The following is a 15,043-nucleotide window of genomic DNA, read 5'->3' on the forward strand; positions in this document are numbered from 1 at the left end:
AGCCCTCGGCCAACCTCCTCGCTGCACCGCCGCCTTGCCCTCCTCCGCGCGAGTCCGACGAACCCCTTGTCCCCGAGCTCCAGCACAANCGCTCAGATCAGACCTGCGGACTCGCACGTCAATGTCGATTCGTTCGACGAACCCCGATGCAAGATCCTTCTTGCTCAAATATGAATTTAAGATTTATTATACATTATATGCATATTTTGACTGTATTGTGATTGGTTGTAGTTTTTCGCTCAGATCAGACCTGCGGACTCGCACGTCAATGTCGATTCGTTCGACGAACCCCGATGCAAGATCCTTCTTGCTCAAATATGAATTTAAGATTTATTATACATTATATGCATATTTTGACTGTATTGTGATTGGTTGTAGTTTTTAAATTGTGATATAATTATTTGCGTGGATTGTTTGATGATAGATGAGAATAACTGATATTGTAAGGATAAGAATTAATAGATTATTATTTTTAGAATAATTATGATGAGAAAGAATTTATTTGGAAAATGGGTTAGTTTTGAATAGTTATTAAAATAGATAATTTAAAATTATTTATTTCGAAAAAGGGGCCATTTTGAGTTGTTAAGTTATTTTCGACAAAAGAATTATATTTTTGATAATTATGATGATTTAAAGGAATTTATTTGCAAAAGGAATTATTTATTTTGGATTTTAAGTAATTTATGATTTTGTGTTGGTAGTTGTAGACTGTGATATTTATGTGCAAAACAATCACGGTTTTCAGTTTTCTTTTTAACCATAGTTATATTTGATGTTATTTAGCTGCTGATAATTTTTATGAGTAGTTTTGAGATTCGGATAACAAGATATTCGGATTGCATGCGTAATTTTACTATTCATGATTATATTTCATGTTTTGAGATTTAATTTAATGGATTTAACATGTCATCATGTTATTGCATAGAATCATTTAGACCTATTTATTGTTCCTGGTTGTGTTTGAGAACCATTAGTAGTTCATGATTTAGTGACATCGTGCATCATGAACAGACTTAGTGACATGTCTGGGTGTGTTGACTGAATTTAGGTGGTGAACCAGAGATAGCGTTGATTATGTTTAACTTAGGAAAACGAGAAGAGTTGGGATGGGAAAGTCTTTGTTCATATGATTGGATGTGGTTGTTGATGTATCTTCCAGGCTCGCGTCAGTGAATTCGTGTAGTCACTGGGGTTGGTTTGTTGGGCTAAAGTGAATTCGTGTAGTCATCTTAGTCTGTGATCTGTTTCGTCACCTGAGCTTTGCCTGAGTTCGGATCAGGCCGAGATCGAATTACGTGTAGTCCTCTGACCGATTCGTGTAGCGGTATTGGATGCACGTAGAAGATTTGTGAACAGTCAGTTATCTGGTGATATGAATGTTGACTTTATTTGAGATGCGCACCAATGAGTTTTAGGATGACTAGTACTCGACCCGGTTACAGTGTGCAGTTAAACTTATGATTATCATGTTTTAGTAGTGTTTTCGTATTTTTGGTAGTATTTTCTTTTATTATGGACTATGTAATTTTTTTTATTCCTAGTTGGACTGTTTTTTGTAATTAGGGTATGTTGACTTTATTTGAGATGCGGACCAGTGAGTTTTAGGATGGCTAGTACTCGACCTGGTTACAGTGTGCAGTTAGACTTATGATTATTATGTTTTAGTAGTGTTTTCGCATTTTTGGTAGTATTTTCTTTTATTATGGACTATGTAATTTTTTTTATTCCTAGTTGAACTGTTTTTTGTAATTAGGGTATGCTTGACCTATATTTATGTCTAGGATGATCTACTTTTGATGATATGTCTATTTTTTATTCTGGGTTATTATATTCTTGCTATTGTGATCGGGGACCTGTGGCTGATATTCTTGTGTTTGACGCTTAGCGTATTGGGTTAAGAAGAAAAAAAAGAAAAAAGAAAGAAAAAAAATTAGTGTATATTTCTTCTTAATCTAATACGTCGCGGGCTTGTTCACGTTCCGGTTCCCCGGTATTTTGGGAAGCGAGGCGTGACAATTGACATCTGATGGATCTTCTTATATGAAATACATGGTAGATTGCCTCGTATTTGATGAATATAGGTTCAAACCATAAGTAGGCTATATTTGTAATTCTTCGTATCTTACCATTATAAAACTTGCTTCAATCATCCCCGAATTTACATGGTTCTTTTTGTGCATCCAAAATACATTTGATCTGTGTAACACTCAAGTTCACGGCCATAATAAACGAGAACTTAAATTTTAAGGGGATATCTTTGAGCCAAAGAACTTGAGCTGTTTATATCAAGTAACTCCTCATTGACAACCATATAGGTGACAGTTCTCGTAATGAGTTGAAGCCAGAGTCATTCTTTATATTAGGACTCCCATTGTCTTTTCTCTTTCTTATCTAGCCATTCATGATAGGCCTTGTATCCACAGAAAAATCAAATATATAGATAAATTTGAGAAAATAAAATGGTGAAAAGGAAAGAGGAAGAAGACTATAAACGAGGTTTGGTATCATATAGAGATTGGCATACATCTCATATGTGGTTTATTTATGTGAGAACATAGTTTTGCCCATAGATTAACATGATTATAGAGTATAAACGATAGGAGTTCACTGAAGTTACATATTACAAGATATGAGTATAAATAGACAAGGATATGTTGGCATGGACATTTCACGGAAAATCACATTACACACAAGTCATGCACATTTCTGATAGTGATATGATATGGTGTTTTTGGTTTCAGAAAAAAAGCTGCAGGCTTGTATGCTATGTGCATCTGTAGTGGAATTTTACTATTCAACCAAAGAATTAGAAAATCTATCAATATCTCACAGAAGGGATAGATGAAGAATTGTGAATGAACAATAGTGGCAGCAGCAATCATATGTCTATGTGATTGGTGTTTAAGAACCCAAGCCCATGGGACACGTTACAGCATTTGATTGAGCAAAAATTGGAATTATCACCTGAAGTTCTTAAATAGGTCTGATAAGAGAGGAGGGTGGATGAGAACCTCCTTTGTAAATCAATGATTCTGTTTGCAAGAAAGTATAATTTTTCTGTACACCCTGATCAGGAGTGGAGTTATTCAAATGTAGTTGGGGATTCTTACGCGGGTTATTCTTTGATTGTTTGGTAGGACCAGGGTTTCTTTATAATTTATTATGGTGTTATTGCTTTGGGACTAAGAGTTGGATTTGAATTGGGATTTATGGTGTTATTAGTTGCCTAGGATTAAGAGTTGAACTAGTTCTCTAAATCCGAACCTCGTTCTATTATGTATATTCTAATAAGATCGAATCCAACCCTCAAAGTTGTTTTCCAAGACAAATTTTGTGGGCTGGTCCTAGAATTCTCCCACTCTCCTACTCAACAGTTTCCATCCTCCTCTCCAAAAATAAAAAGAAAAAAAAGGACACCCTTCTTCTCCATTGCCACTAGTGGGCTTGCTGCAGCCACAATCTCCTTGTTGCGATATAAGATAATGCTAGAGTTCTCAAAGGTATTATTATAAACATTGCCCTTCAAAAATTAAGTTTATTGGGAATGACAAAACGTATGCAAGTAGTTGCATAGTAGTCATAATGTGCTATTAAGTGTAGCTGGTTGTCAGTCTTGAGTCTCAGGGGCATTTGTTTTCATCTCTCGGGGATGGCTTACTGGTCAACCAGGAATCTAATATCAATTTCATGACAGTTAAAAGAGATTTGCGCATATCTCATACTGTGGACGTAAACTCTTATCCCATAAAGGTTAGTTTGTAACAGTAAATTTCAGTTAACTATTGGTGTTTTGCAGGAAATCCCCTAAATTATTACCATGGGGAACTTTTTTCGCTAAATTATTGTACCTAATTGTTATGATTTTTTGGACATCTTGTATGGAGACATTCACATTAAAGGCTCAAACTTCGTCTTTCAGTTATTTCATAATTGCTGCAGTTTTATAGTGTGTAAAGAAACCAACTCTCGATGGCATGCTGGTAGATATAACCCTTCATTTATTTGTGATCATTTACATTTTCTCAATTCTTTGTGAAATATGTAGGCATGAAAAATATGTGAATCAGTACCGGGCAATGTTTGTCACCAACTGCAGTATCAGGCGTGATCAGATACTCAGGCAGCCCAAGCAGAAGCCAAGAATGTCCAGGCGCCGAGTGGATGCTGAAAAGGATGTGGTTTTCTACCCCGTTTGCTGCTCAGTTTGCGCAACAGAGGTTGGTGTTTTTGACGAAGATGAGATTTACCATTTCTTTGATGTCATTCCTAGTAACTCTTGATCAGCTCTGTTTGTTTGTTATTTTGCCTTTTAAGTAATTTGGGTATTACATTCTAGCCATGAATGTATAATGATGTTGCTTTTGTTTTACCGAAAAGATTTCTATTCTGAATGTTAAAACCTGTCCTGGTTGGTTTGAATCATCGATGCTCAAGGTATGCAAGCAGAGTTAGTAAGGGCATTTTCCCTAAATGTAGAAAGAAGAAGAGTGAATCATGGATTTGGCCAGACACTCATGTCCATTGACATAATACAACAATAGTGATTGCTTGATACTGTACAAGCATTAATATACAAAAGTGTTCACCTATGCATTACTTTTATTTAGGATTCGATTGATTGATCGCTTGCAAATGGTTGTTGATGCCACATTGATGTTGAATGTTATCGACGTCTTGGCCATGTCGGTAACGATATTTTCGCTGATTGCATCTCTTAGTTGAACATCGCGGCTATGAGCACGAGCAATTGGTGATAGAAAAGAGCAATTTGTATATGGACTAATTCAATCCTTCTCCTGAATGCAGTAGGAGAATTATTTCATAAGTATATATCAGAGTTAGAACCATCAACAAAATGTGATAACCAACCATACCTCCCAGGGTAAAGTTTGTAGGAGATCTCCGTAGATCTTTTTTTCGTCTCTGATAGTACTAAGATCATGCAACCCGATTTCTCCACGTGAAGAACATGCTTATCGACAATCATGCAGCCTGGAGACCGATCATGCTGTGATTTCAAGAAACAGGGATCGTCGTAAGCTGAAGAAAGCCGTTGCTTGCAGAACCTTTGATAGTATGATCGATCGCCGCGATGTCAGGTATCAAGATAGTGTTTATTGTTGTTTGCAGCGGTTCTCTGTTTCTTGTTGGGTCGCCTGCTGGGGTTTTGAGTGCCTACAAATTTTTTTTTCACCCTCTTTAATTTGGGGTTAATTTTCTCCCTTCCTTTTATATATATGATCAGAAGAAGATTTGCAACCTCGGACGCACGGCGAAAACGAACCAACGAAAACCGAGAAATAAGTAACAATCTATTAAACTATGTAGCATGAATATAGATATTTAACAAATTAACGTCTTCGTGTTCTTCTCACATAATTAGAGCAGGTGCAGCAATCTCCTATAGTAGGGAGCTCTTATTGGAGTGCTCTCAAGCATGGGGCCCACTTAGGAGCTTCATACTAGGAGAAATATTCCAACAAACTCCCAATTAGGAGCTTAAATATTATTTAAAAAATCCATTCTTCTACCTCTAACATTTTATAAATATATTTTAAAACAATAAATCTAATAAAAAATATTTTTTAGTGGGTTCCCACCACTTAAAGAGCTCCCAAGTGCTCCACAAATTTGTGAAGTTCTTAAGAGCTCAATGGTGGACCCCCACCGCTAACTACGACTTAGGAGCCTCCTTGGGAGCTTGTTGGAGCATGTTGGGAGCTTTTCCTTGCCACATTACCCTTAGGAGCCTCTTTGGGAGGCTGCTGCACTTGCTCTTATAAGCTATTCAAATTGACACAGCAATGCATGAACGTCCTATGTGGATGGTTGGCATATCTTCATAGAATCAAACTATTTACCTACATCACTGCAAATTATCTACTAGACTACTTAATTAACTATAAGTTTTAGTTTTTAGCTTCGTCACAACTTAGGCCATGATTTTGATACATCACAAACCTTTTTTTATTGGCTCTCTGTACATTTTTTTATTGGCTCTCTGTAAATTATCTACTAGACTACTTAATTAACTATAAGTAATTAAGTGTACTTGCTTACAAGCTAATATCATAGTCAATGTCAACTAAGTTGTCTACATCTTTGGAAATTAATCTTGCGTAGATGATACGCTGCATATTTTTTTTTTCTCTTCTATCAGACGAGGAGGCAGTTTAATTGATTTTTTTTTTTCAACCTCTTTGTCAACAGTGGTTGACCCTAATGATCTGATGGACTGTGGAATTAGCCTCCTTCACGTTACCATTTCACTCATTATTTCATGTTAATATCATAGTCAATGTGTATAGATTTCACTCATTATTTCACTCATAACCTCTTTAATTTCCAATTTATATAGTTATCTTTGTTACAGGTTATGTTGTTTCTCAATTTCTAGAGAATATTCTTTTATAACTCTCTATCTGTAGGATGATCAAAGATAACTATAAATTGGCTGAGATGTACAAGTTACAACCGACAAATTTTTAAATTCAACCTATTTAGAAAAATAATTGTAAAAACCGACATGTTTTGAATTTAATTACCAAATTTAACTCAGTTTCAGCACTGGCTGAAACTGAGTCGAATTTGAAAAAAAATAAGTACGGAACTTCAACTCCCGTTAAGTTTAAGCCCCCGCTAATAATCCGCAAGTAGAGGGCTTGGGGTGAATTGAACTTGAGTATTATTTTTACCAATATTATTTCACTCAAGTAAATGCGGGGATAGCTCAGTTGGGAGAGCGTCAGACTGAAGATCTGAAGGTCGCGTGTTCGATCCACGCTCACCGCAACTCATATATTTTCTTTTTTTTTTTCTAAAATTAATTTTTATTTCTTAAATATCTAATCTCCCCTTCGTCTTCGAAGCAAATTGATCGAAATCCTTGCTTAAATTTCTTAAAATATTTCTCCCCCTTCATCCGCTCCGCTCTCTTCGAAATCGATCTCACAATAAATCAAATACGTAAGTTTTCTCCCTCTTCTTCTCGATTTCCCTTTCATCTTAAACAAAAATCGATGCTAGGGTTTCTCCATCCAGAACTTAATCGAATCCTCTTATTTACTGTGACCAATCAACACTAGCGGATACAGTTGACGAGTTTTCAGCATAAAGATTCAATTTTTACCATCAATTTGATGCTCGGTCGAAATTCTAGGGAGGGATGAAAAAAGGAGGGATTTTTAAAACAGTTACTCGATAATTTATTCTAATTTCATATGTCTGTCTTGTTCTTCTAGATCTTTTCCTGAAAGGAAATGAATGCTGCTCTTTGTCCTCTTTAGAATTACTTCGCCTGCTGGGTTCTTATTCTAGGGTTTTTGAGATATTTGCCCCTGAATATCGTGCATTTTGAAGAATTCCCAAAATTTTGATATTGTAGAATTAAATACCTAAAGCCATTGGTTACCCAAGCTAGTCTCTTTTAGTTTATCCCCCAAAATAAAGTAATGGTAGTTGGTTTGTCTGTCTTCATGTTATGCCCATATCTTCAATCCCTAGGGGAGCAAAAAAAAAAAAAAAAAAAAAAAAAAAAAAAAAAAAAAAATTTGGGGGGGTTTAGAAAAAAAAAAAAAAAAAAAAAAAAGAAAAAGAAAAAGAAAGATTAGGAGTGTATTAGTGATTACAAGACATTACGAGGGAGTTTTGGGGAGCTTAGTTGTTGATCAAATTACCTTTTACCACGCAAATGACTAGTCCCCAACTTTTGAAAACAAAACTTAAACTAGGTTTTGACCACGCAAATGACTAGTCTACTCATACAATTTATCATTATTATTAGTTTTCATAAAAGGCAAAAGCAACGAAAAGCTAACAGCATACAAAGTTCTAAAAATAAGCCCTCGCAAACACCCTCTATAAGGTTAGAAAGATTTGAAGCAGTGTGCTAAAAGGCATCAAAAAACATATACCGACTTTCCTTTTTTCACTTTATATGCTTCAGATTCTTAATTATTCATATCAACCATTTTAGGCGGACATAGTTGGATCAAAGATGGGTTCAAGAGGAGCCAATGTATTACTAACTAGAGCCAACCGAATGAGGCAGAAGCTGCAATCTTCATTAGAAGCTAGTGTCCTTGAAATCGAAGATGTTTCATACCAGCATGCTGGTCATGCTGCTGTCAAGGGAGATCCAAATGAAACCCATTTTAATCTTAAGATCGTTTCGCCGAAGTTTGAAGGTCAGAGCCTTGTGAAGCGTCATCGGATGGTTTATGAGCTTCTGGATGACGAATTGAACTCTGGGCTCCATGCTGTTTCGATTGTTGCGAAAACTCCAAAGGAATCGGGTTCGACTAAACCATAGTTTCTTGTAGGTAAGTCTTAAAGTAAGGTAAATATGAATTTTATACTAGTACTTTCTATTGCTTTGAAGATTTGGGTTACATCATATATTGATCCTTTATGTGAATATTGTTAGAGTATAAAAAAATATATTCCACAACCCTCACCGTAACTTTGGAGGTTTGGTATAGTAAAAAGAATCTTTAATATGGTATCAGATCAATCCGGGGTTCATATCCCGGCAGAGACACATTTAAGTATGAACAAAAAAAAAAAAAATCCCACCAGACATGTTCAAATATGAAAAGCTGCCGGGCATGTTACAGTACAAAAGCATATCCCTTGACCCTCAAAATGATTTTGGAGTTTTGGTGTAGTGAAAGGGATCTTCACCATAATTTCAGGGTTTTGGTGATTTAGAAGGGACCTTTAACAAATAGAACTTGATGACTGCATATGACCATTTTAGTTTTCACTCTATACTTTCTTGTAGTTCAGTGAATTTCTTCAATTAACTTAAAATTTTATCCTTTCAGGTCGGCACTTAACATTAACTTCGTTCATTCTTAATTTCTGTTTTACACAATGAGTCACTGATACTAATGAAAGAACATTTATGGGAAAATACTTATACATGTGTGAGCCAGATTATTAGGAAGAAAAATTCTTCTCACGCGGAAAAATTCTTATCCTGGTTGTGTTTGTATATGAAACGAACTGTTCAGTGGCCTCTTAAATTTTGTTCTGCAAAATACCCTTTTCTATTGAGTCTTCTCAGTTGCCCTTGGGCTTTTGATTGTACACAAATGTTTCAGGAAAAAACAGAAATAGTAACAGTTTAGGGCGGTGTTCGAATGGTTTCAATGAAGATATAATAACGTGTTTGTATTCTTCTTTGTGTGGTAGACTTGGTTCTCAGGTTCCAGGCTACTCATTTTGGGTTTGGAGTTAGAGTTCAATCTAGAAACGTGTCTAGTAATCCTTCTGGCAGTGTTCAAATGTTTCTCTTTTGAGTGACCCTGAGCCTGAAAATTTTTTGTAGGACCTGCAGCTAAATCAAGTACAAAATTCAGTTGTGGTTGATTGCTGGCAAAGCACTTTGGCTATCACGGTGGTTTGATTTTGAGAAGTTTTCATTTGCTAGCTACCATTTAGTCCTCCGAAAATTGTTTCATGAATTATGTCATGTGTCAACGAAATGGTCTTATTGGGAACTTGATGTGAGCGGGCAACCATCTTGAAGAACTATGATGCATTAAGATTTTTCTACAAAGAGTAAAATATTCATTTTAACAGGTCTATGAACATACTATTTTCCTTTGGATGTATAACACTAGAATTCATGTTGTGTTAATGTGCCCTTCAGATTCCCTCTTTAGCATGTAAAGCTATTCATAAGTTTTCTCAAGTGTATACAAGACAACTTCAAACCTTAACTAATTGATCATCCTTTTCAGTCACTTTACACGGCTTAAATGTTTATTCAAGTGTTGCTACAGGCAGCTTAAGTGATGGGTTTTCCAATTTATTTATGCATAATTTAAGAAAAAGAAAAAGAATATTTTTTGATTTGGATGTCTATAGATCATTATACTGATTGCATCTTTAATCTAAAGTTTAAAAGTCTCATACACACACATAGATATGCTATTATTCAGTTAAGTGGATGGAAAAATTTATTCATCCAATAACTGTTGGGTGGGCTTATTTGGTCATGATCTCAATCAATTGAAGATCATTTCATTTATTAAAGGAGGGGTAAACTAGGAAAGATGCACAAACACAAATGAAAAAATAAATGTGGAGTAATTACCATCTCTTCTCCCTCGTTCTAAGAAATAAAACCAAATGATTATTTGGGTTCACCTCCGCAATCATAAACAAAGTATCTCCGCGACGAAGAAAGTCCCTCTTCATCGTGTTTCACTTCTGCAGTCGTGAGCATCATAACCCTTAATTTGATGCCATTCCCTCTCGCCTTTGCGAGTGCCACACCTTGAACTTTTATGTGGTCCTCTCTTCTCTTCCCCACCGCCATGTGCCTGACTACATCCTCTCCTTCATATTGCCAGCCTCTCAGTTGCGAGATCCTCTTTCCTTCTGTCTATTATGAATTTGTACTTGTGTCCGACACTCGTCACAAGTAGCATACCCTCACACTTCCTTGGGTACTCCCCAAACATGTGCATCCACTTGTTCAAAATGTCATCAATTATATAATACATCTTTTAATTTATAACACTTGTCATACACTTCTTGGAATACGTCTTACAATTCACATACACTGATACGCCTCTTTATTCATATTACATGTTTGACATATCAAATTATTTTCATTTATAGACCAAAGGCTATACTTGAATTATGATTTGTATACAACCAACTTTAGATATGTCTACCATTTTGTGTTCAGTTGAAGAGTCAAGCCAATATTTTGTTTGCAAAGTTACAATATTCTGCACATACGATTTATGTGGAGAACAAAATTGAAATTTCACTAAGCTGAATGGGCAGGGGTCTGGAGACTATGCTTTACTGTTTAATAGTATATTTAGTTTGAATCTGCTAAAATTCTCATGTGTTTATGCACGGGCAAGATTTAGACTTCCAAATGATACTTTGACTTAGGCACTTTACGACTTGTATTATTTTTTGGCTCAAAATATATTGAACACCTCGTTCTCTACAACTATATTGTGCCAGCGCCTTTAGTTCTCTGCATAAAAGAGAGCAGAAAATCGTACATTACTTTTTGCATTTGCATTATTTAGGGAAATGGCTGAGAGTCTGTGACTGTAGGGGCCACTTCAAACTGTATAAGGTTGTTACGTGAAATTATATTTTACCTGAAGTTTATCTGACACATTTTACGGGGATATTTATACAGAACTCAAACCTGATATGGACATCTTACATAATATATATTTATGGATGTAACTTTTATGTTCTCTGAAGGAATTTAGGATTTTGCTTGCAAATCTAAATTTCATTTTTCTGGAGAGATTTCCATGCATAATGTAATACGTTGAAGAGCACATGTGATATTTATGCATTCAAAAGCCTTACGAGGAGAAATTAAAAAGTTTTCGCATGACTTTTGTTCGCAATTATGGGCAATGTTTATTTATTTATTTATTACCTGAAATTGGAGCGTCAGTTACGGACAATGTTGTTCTTGATACTTGTGCATTTCCGTCTTTTTTCAGTTTCTGCATTTATTTTTTCCTTTTTGTGGGTGAATGCATCTGAATTTATCTTGTCCAGTGTAATCATCTATTCAGATGAACAATTTCATTTGATTAGTTTTTCCCGTTCAATGCAGGGGGCAATCAATTAAGAATCAAATTGTGAGCAATCTATGCGCATCATGATTCTATATCATGGACGATATCCAAGTTTCCAGGAAATTATTGATATGGGCTTGTTTTAGCCATGTACTTCAAAATTACCAAAGATTTTCATATCCCAGAAGTTATCTTTGACTTACCCATTTTAATCCGCAAAAATCTGCATTAGTCAAGGCATTGTAATATCTCGATGCTGGTCTAATACCAAGCTTCAATTTGAAATATTTTTGATGAATCCTTGATTGTTTGTTGATTTATTAACGTCTGAAACGATGAAGGTGTTCTGGTTTTTTTATCATAAGGGGATGTTTTTCTTTAAATATTCAGTCTTTGTGAGTTAATGACTGTTTAAAATTTTCGGTATTTGTAAGTTAAATGACCATTTCTATATCCTCGGTTTACCATGCAGAGTTTGATTGTTCAAAGATGTTGCATTTTGTCCATGTTGAAATATTTTTTGGCTTATTTTTTTTAAGCTTGTAAGTTAAAGGCGGCTTTTGTGGTTTTTGGCTTTTAGGGTAAAAATGCTATAAACATTTGGGGGTAGAATAGTAATTTCTTTGCTGAAACCTAGCTTATTTAGGTGAGTTTATAAGCTAGTTTTTCAAAAGCTGAGGTATGCCTGTGTTTTAAAATGAGTCTTATAAGTCTAACTTGTTTGAGATTTTACCGAAAACTAATTTAAAAGCTACTTTGACTAAAAAATAAACTGCCCCATAATTTATCTTTTTTGAGCTTCATGGAAAGCTTCTTTTCAATAAGAAGAAGAAGAAGAAGAAGATAATAGAGCAATCATCGGCTGGATTTAAGAGAAAGCTTGCCACACTTTCACGATATGAATAAACCTGTTAATAAATTAGAAAGGAAACTTCACCTTTTTAAGTTGAAAATGGGAAAAAAGTTTATAATTTGGATATCAGTGTCGTTAGATAAATGTCCTTATCTTGGTTTAAAGATTCATAGGCTTTCCCTCTTAAAAGAGTTTGGGATTATAATATTTTTTTTATTTTGCTAACAGTTTATTATTGCGTTATAAACAAAAGAAATTGAATATAATATATCAAAAAAAAAAAACTAATTTTTCTTTTGCTAACAGTTTATTATTGCAATATAAACAAAAATAAATTGATTATAATATATCAAAAAAAAACTAAAAAAAAAACTTACAAAAGCTATAAATTGAATATAATATATCAAAAGAGTTTGGGATTATAATATTTTTCTTTTGCTAACAGTTTATTATTGAGTTATAAACAAATGAAATTGCATATAATATATCAAAAAAACAACTAACTTTTCTTTTGCTAAGTGTTTATTATTGCGTTATAAACAAAAATAAATTGAATATAATATTTAAAAAAGCAACTAAAAAAACTTACAAAAGAAATCGAATATAATATATAAAAAAAAATTAATTTTTCTTTTGCTAAAAGTTTATTATTGCGTTATAAACAAAAAGAAATTGAATATAGTATATAAAAAACAACTAAAAATAAAATAAAAACTTACAAAAGCTATAAATTGAATATAATATATCAAAAGAGTTTGGGGTTATAATATTTTTCTTTTGCTAACAGTTTATTATTGAGTTATAAACAAAAGAAATTGCATATAATATATCAAAAAAACAACTAACTTTTCTTTTGCTAACTGTTTATTATTGCGTTATAAACAAAAATAAATTGAATATAATATACAAAAAACAACTAAAAAAACTTACAAAAGAAATCGAATATAATATATCAAAAAAATTAATTTTTCTTTTGCTAAAAGTTTATTATTGCGTTATAAACAAAAAGAAATTGAATATAGTATATAAAAAACAACTAAAAAAACTTACAAAAGCTATAAACTAAATATAATATATCAAAAGAGTTTGGGACTATAATATTTTTCTTTTGCTAACAGTTTATTATTGAGTTTAAACAAAAGAAATTGAATATAATATATCAAAAAAACAACTAACTTTTATTTTGCTAACAGTTTATTATTGCGATATAAACAAAAAGAAATTGAATATAATATATGAAAAACAACTAACTTTTCTTTTGCTAACAGTTTATTATTGCGATATAAACAAAAAGAAATTGAATATAATATAATATATATTAAAAACAATTAAAAATAGAATTATACCTTTTGGAAAGATATAATGCCCTCACGCAGGATCGAACTACGGACCTTCAGTTTACAAGACTGACGCTCTACCACTGAGCTATAAGGGCTGTTTACTACATTTTTCAGGTTACTTATAAAATATCAACTAATTTCTGGAATCAGGCAGGACTGTCTCATTTCTCCGAGCTTTGGAGGAGATTTCCTTGAAATGTTGGTATATATCCTCATTATTGTGCTTCAAATATTATAATATAACAATAGGCTTAATGATCATTATCTCGAATAATCTTGTAGAACTTGAATTAGATACTGATAGTTCTGCTAGTTTATATCTTCATGTTCTGTGTATTTAATGGCTCCTTGAAATGTTGGTATATATCCTTATTATTATACTTCAACTATGATAATATAATAAGCTTAATGATCATCATATCATATGGAATAATGTTATAGAACTTGAATTAGAAGTCAATTTAGATTTTTGCATAGTAGGGTAATATATAACTAGCATAATATAATCTGTTTAGTGACATTATAATTGTTTTTTTTTTGTCTTTTCTTATCTTCTTCTTTAAATAAGAACTCTCATCCGTAAGCTCTAGCTCATGAAAAGCCATCTGAACTACCATGCACATGGCTATACAAATACTAGGCGCTAGATGGCCTTAAACAATCTATAATCAATATGAAACTGTACATCACCACCACTTCTTAAAAAAAAAAAATCCACTAAAACATATAAGATGAAATTCTTGATATCTTTGTCATCAATCTATGGTGATGTGCATCCAATGTTGGTCTTCTTAAAAAATATGTAACCAAGATTTTCACTGATTTTTTTTTTTTGAACTGGTAAATGAGATTTTATCGTAAGCTCGCATACGCAACAGGAGTAGATGTACAGAATACAATACAACAGTCCCAGATCATTATAAACATGGCGATAAATTACACTTCACTGAGATTATTGTCATCATTTTCTTTGAGCACAGAAGTTTGTTCAATGTTGATATATATCCTTAAAAAATGTCATGTGGTTTCTCATATAGAGCAGAAGCTAAAGCAAGAGAAGGGTTCTCATGATATTTTTTACACATTAACAAGATATATTGAGGGATTAATTGCGTGAGGCCGTTGAAAGCAAAGTAATGTTAATTTTTTTAAGACGGCACTTTGAAATTGTTTAGAAATTTATTCTGTCGTCCAGCAGCAATGATTTCCGTGTCATTGCTATCTTGGTCATGATTACATTAATTTTACCAACTTGTAGGCTTCTATATTTGGTT

General features: G+C 33.6%; 2 protein-coding genes and 2 non-coding genes across 6 annotated transcripts in view; 3 read left to right on the forward strand and 1 right to left on the reverse strand.

The window, feature by feature from the left end:
- The window catches only part of LOC109839536 (E2F-associated phosphoprotein), a 14,291-nt gene extending 9,866 nt beyond the window's left edge, over window positions 1-4,425 (forward strand). The window contains exon 3 of one of the 2 annotated variants that reach the window (XM_020408015.1): window positions 4,049-4,425. In XM_020408015.1, the coding sequence (XP_020263604.1) occupies window positions 4,049-4,283 (235 nt within the window). In that variant the 3' untranslated portion in view covers window positions 4,284-4,425. The remainder of the gene's footprint in view (window positions 1-4,048) is intronic. The other variant, XM_020408013.1, reaches the window with a different exon arrangement.
- TRNAF-GAA lies at window positions 6,723-6,795 on the forward strand. Its single transcript has one exon. It is a non-coding gene; the product is annotated as a tRNA-Phe (tRNA).
- On the forward strand, window positions 6,833-12,029 carry LOC109839537 (protein BOLA1, chloroplastic-like). 2 transcript variants are annotated; one of them, XM_020408017.1, is made up of 3 exons: window positions 6,833-6,969; window positions 7,979-8,341; window positions 11,615-12,029. In XM_020408017.1, the coding sequence occupies exon 2, from the start codon at window positions 8,000-8,002 to the stop codon at window positions 8,312-8,314; it is 315 nt and encodes a 104-aa protein (XP_020263606.1). In that variant the 5' UTR covers window positions 6,833-6,969; window positions 7,979-7,999; the 3' UTR covers window positions 8,315-8,341; window positions 11,615-12,029. The 2 variants fall into 2 exon arrangements, with proteins under 2 accessions (XP_020263606.1, XP_020263605.1); XM_020408016.1 differs by having other exon boundaries at window positions 7,979-8,324.
- Window positions 13,793-13,864, reverse strand: TRNAT-UGU. Its single transcript has one exon. It is a non-coding gene; the product is annotated as a tRNA-Thr (tRNA).

This window comes from Asparagus officinalis, chromosome 4 (genome assembly GCF_001876935.1).
Source record: "Asparagus officinalis chromosome 4, Aspof.V1, whole genome shotgun sequence".
NCBI classification, from domain to species: Eukaryota; Viridiplantae; Streptophyta; class Magnoliopsida; order Asparagales; family Asparagaceae; genus Asparagus; species Asparagus officinalis.